The following is a 4,792-nucleotide window of genomic DNA, read 5'->3' as shown; positions in this document are numbered from 1 at the left end:
GGTCCACAATCCAAGACGTCCTGACAGCACATAGTGAATAGGGAGCGCCTGGCACTCTGCGGTGATAAAGTACAGTACCAGGGAGAGAAAGATCAGGGAGCTGGGCTTTTGATCACGCAAGAGGGGTCTCGAGGGCTAGCAGAGCCTCATTCTGGAAACACATTTTATACAGAGAGTGTGGGATACCCACATTCGACAGAGAGCCATCATAAAAGCCCAGACATACAATAACACGTAGAACTGGATGTCTGGCCTTATGTGATATTTTATGTGATAGAACACCCTGGAACACCCACAGTTCAAGCAACCCCAGCTCTCCCCAGGCTGAGCTCCTGCAGTGCCGTCTTGCACAAAAGCAAATCGAGCCTGCAGCCCAGCCCCAGGCTCCCAGCATGCCTCGGCTCCCTGCTCCCTAGCTGCGTGCATTAAAGAGCATCAGAGTCAGGGAAGGTAGTAAGAAAGACTGTATTAGAAGGAGCGATTTCTCTGCACGTTCCTTATTGCCTTGCACAGAGTGATTCTGTATCTCTTTGACAGCTACATATCAACAGTCGCTGCTGCACAGAGCTGACTTTTCTGAACACTCAAAACTGGTTCTTACACACACGCACACACCCAGAGGGCAAGGCCAATTCTCCCCATAAATTTGTAAACTTGTTACCATAGAGACAGGCGCCGGGGTGCTTCAAGTTAGAGGTGGATCAGCAGTGCCACCTAGTGGGTTACTGGTTATCCTGCAGTCCCCCAACCACAATGTCGGAAGAGAGATGATTTTTTTTTCCCTTTTTCCTTTTTCTTTTTCCATTGTTCCTTTTTAGCTATCTGGGGTTCCCCTTCAAGATTTCTAGAGATCTCTTAAACCAATATCTATTTAAACCAAGGGTTTTTTCCTTCCAGTTTCATTTGAGATATAATTGACATATATACAGCACTGTATAAGTTCAAGGTGTTGACTTACATACATCATGAAATGATTACTACAATAAGGGTAGTGATCATCCATCATCTCATATAGGAACAAAATTAAAGAAAAAAGTATTTTTCCTACTATGAGAACTCTTAGGATTTATTCTCTTAACAACTTTTATGGAACATACATGAGTGTTAATTATATTTACCATGTTGTACATTACATCCCTTGTACTTATTTATCCTATAACTGGAAGTTTGTACCTTTTGATCTCCTTCATCTAATTCCCCCTCCCTCTACCCCCCCGTCTCTGGTAACCACAGAGCTGATCTCTTTTTCTGTGAGTTTGTTTGTTCAACCAAGTTTTTTGAAGCTGTTTGCTTCCCACATGCAGAAATAGACTCCAACGTCAGAGCTGGCACTAGCGTTCCATCTCATTTTCTGGACGCTCTGCCCCACTATCGCATACCTAGCTGTAAATAAGTCAGGACCAGCTGTGGAGGTCCCTTGGATGTCACATACAATGACAAATATATATAAACCAATGCCTGACATGTAGGAGAACAAAACTCATTGGGGATTTAAAGTAAATGATGAGGTCCTCCTTTATCATTTTATTCATTTGTTCAGCCAGTGTGGCTTCTACTCCACAAATGTAGATGTGCAAGAAGGAGGTTTTCTCTGTTTTTCTATAAATGAACTTACTCATCCCATCGTGGAGCAGAGAGTTGGTATCAGTAAATTCAGGATCTCCTGCCCCCACTTTATCCTGAGTCTAGGGTCAGGGTAGGGGTGGGTCCGCAGGGTCCAAACCCCAATCTTCCTGCTTATCTCAGGCTGTGACCCCCCCAGGCAGAGCGTACTACATCTGCCTGGTCCAGCCGTGCAACATCTCATGGCCAAAGTCACCCCGTACAGCTCTGCCCTGTCATCCTCCCTGGTGGTACTGTAAAAGAAGGACACCCTCAGTGAATATGTCCAATTAATAATCTGTCAACCAATATTTATCATGCTTATGGGCATGACCCATCTGGGGGTCCTGGTATATAAAGAAGAAACTAGGCTCCTTTCTTAAGCCCATGGGCTCCTGGGGAGACAGATTTTCCAACAAAGTACAGGAATGCTCGGGGCAGTTACTGTAAGGAAGACCCAGGTCCACAAACCTTTAATCAAAATGCCTGGGCCAGACACGTTTGGAATTCTGCATTTGTTGGATATTAGGAAAGTAAACAGTCTATAGGTTGCATATTTCCTACTGTCTCCATCAGGGTCTGGGATGTCACCCGCAGTCAACCACACCGACTTTTGCAGCAAAACTCAGGAGGAGTAAAAGTGAAATAAAGATGACCAACAGCTTTAAAGACCTCATGGCAGCTCAGGAAGGATTTGCCACCAAATGAGGTTTAGTATGAAAAAGGAAAACTTTTTGTTTGAGGTGAGATCAGGAAGTGAGAGCTGGCCGGGTAGCCAGAAGGCCCACCCTCCCCTACGTGAGTTGCATTGACATTCCAAAAAAAGTTCCATATGTTTCCTCTCTGATCCATAGATCTGAAATTCCTTAAGCACAAGCAACATCTTCTCTCCTGTACATGAAAAGAAAGGGAGAGGAGACAAAACCCCTCAGGGTGGCCTGTGCTTGTATTTTTCTCTGCTTATCCTCAACTCACAGGATAAAAAGTTGTCTCCTACTCTGGCCAGGAGACAGAATCTGTTTCTGTACGTTCATTCTCGAATTGCTGAAACTCCCAAAGCAGCAGTGTAACTATTCATGCAGTAAACAGGGGGAGCCAGGTGGAAGGGTCTCCACAGTTATTTTTGTTTCTCTGTCAAAATATTTAGCTGATCCATAAATCTTTTAAAACACATTCCATTGCACTGCATGCAAACACTTCCACGAACATTCATCACCCCTCCATCGCTAAATGCGGCTTCCATTTCGGTATTTCTTCCACACTTACCCAGAAAGACTGGATCCAAAGTCCAGAATATAAGACCCAAAAGGACTTGCCTGGACTAAGGGGCAGGCCATGCTCTGCTCAGGCTCCCGCCTCCCAGCCTGCTCAGAAATTGGCAGACAAAACCACCCCCTGCATTGTAAATAGATGCTGAGGCAATGCGGAGAGCTGGGGGAGGACTAGCAGAATGGGGATATTTCTGGAACAGGTCTGTTCTCTGAGGTTGGATAAATCACCCTGAACTGCTGGGAACTCGATTTCCTACAAACCGTGGGAAAGTAAAACCATATTACTGGTTCAACGTGGGGTTTTTTCTCAGGTTTTGAAGACACGCACAGCATAAAACCAAATATATATTTAACACACTGGAAACGTGTGGTGGATTTTAATGAAAGTGATTAGACCCAGGAAAAGACACCGAGGTAAAATGGAGGAAGATGGTCAATCTGGGATGCTTCCCTCCCCGCCACCCCAACTGGGAAGGATTCTATGATGGCATCTACTCAAGTTCAGAGAGACTGGACTGTGGCCTGCAGAGAACTCCCAGGGCTGCCCCTGGGCGCAAAAGCTTCCAGGAAGGAAGGCTCCAGCTTTGTGAATTCCCTTCAATGCAGCAAGACCACGTGAAGGACCAACTTCACGTTCAGCCTTGTGCTAAGCAGGGAGGGTGAAACCATGACTTCAATTCTGGCGTGGCCAGCATGGCAGGATGGATAGTTCAGGGAGGCAAAACAGGGCCCCCCAAAGACGCTCACCTGCTAATTCCCTGAACCTGTGACCACGTGATCTTACATGGCAAAGGCAACTTTGCAGAGGGGGAGTAAGCCTAGCACCCTGAGATGGGAAATGATCCTGGATTATCAGGATGAGCCCCGTGTCATCCCAAAGGTGACGAGAGGAGGCAGGAGGGTCTGAGTCAGTAGCAGGAAATGTGATGACAGCAGCAGAGGTTAGAGGGATGCAGGGAGGGGTCTGTGAGCCAAGGAATGCAGGTGGCTGCTAGAAGCTGGAAAAGGCAACGAAATGGATTCTCCTCTGAAGCCTCCAGAAAGAATGTAGCCTGGCTGGCACCTCCATCTTAGATTTCTGACCTCCAGACTGTAAGAGAGAATAAATTTGGGTTGTTGTAAGGCCCTAAGTTTGTGGTAAACTATCAACACTCCCTCGCCCATGTCAGCATTGCTGGAACAGAAATATGTGGGTGACTCAGGGAGTACGAACAGGGCGAGGGTCTCTCTTTCTGGAGAGGCCACAGAAGGCCTCACAGAGGAGGTGACTGAACTATTCCCAAAGGCCAAGGAGAAGCCTCGAAGTCAGGGGAGTTCCAAACAGCATTCCAGGCAGCAGGTAAGGATGAGCACAGGCACAGAGGCAGGGGAGCGCAGGGCGTTCCCATACACTAGGAGGACCTTGGCGTGACCAGGCCCTGGGGCAGGGGAGGCTGGAAGAGGAGTCTGGAAAGATGAATGGCAGCCCAGCTCTAAAGCAGGGATGGCTACATGGACCAGGCGATGCAAGGGAAATTTAACCATTTTCTCAGGAATTTGACCAAACCTCAAAGCCCAGGGCAGTGTGCTAGGTGCCCTGGACAGAGAACAGAGGCTAGGATGAAGCAAGCAAGGTATTGGCTCTGGGCAAAACTGAAGGGGGTGCCCAAAACTCAGTAATCAAGATAAGTAAGTAATCAAAATAGGGTAGTATTTAAAAATTCAAAATTAAGACCCAAAATATCAAAGTTTTAACTTTATTTAAAGTTTTTAACTAAAGACAGGATCAGTTATGTTGCCCTGATGAGCCACCTTGGAGCCTGAGGCAAATGGGAAAATCAGCCATTCTGATCCTGTTTTTAAATTTTTGTTATTTTGTTCATCATGGAATTTTTTGCATTAATTTTGATTTTTTTGTAACTGCATTAAAGTATTACCTA

At 46.2% G+C, this 4,792-nt stretch overlaps 1 protein-coding gene across 1 annotated transcript in view; it reads left to right on the top strand.

Annotated features, from left to right (window-relative positions):
• LOC309802869 (A-kinase anchor protein 13-like) overlaps positions 1-2,310 on the top strand; it is a gene marked incomplete at both ends in the record, with an annotated part of 85,282 nt that extends 82,972 nt beyond the window's left edge. The window contains 1 exon segment of the mRNA XM_082618751.1: positions 2,179-2,310. Coding sequence (XP_082474877.1) covers positions 2,179-2,310 — 132 coding nt within the window.
• Between the last annotated feature and the right edge of the window lie 2,482 nt (positions 2,311-4,792).

The sequence above is a fragment of the Mesoplodon mirus genome (assembly GCF_964341445.2).
Source record: "Mesoplodon mirus genome assembly, chromosome: 4".
Taxonomy (NCBI): domain Eukaryota; kingdom Metazoa; phylum Chordata; class Mammalia; order Artiodactyla; family Ziphiidae; genus Mesoplodon; species Mesoplodon mirus.
Note: the sequence above shows the minus strand (reverse complement) of the source record. Positions and strands in the feature narration are given on the sequence as shown.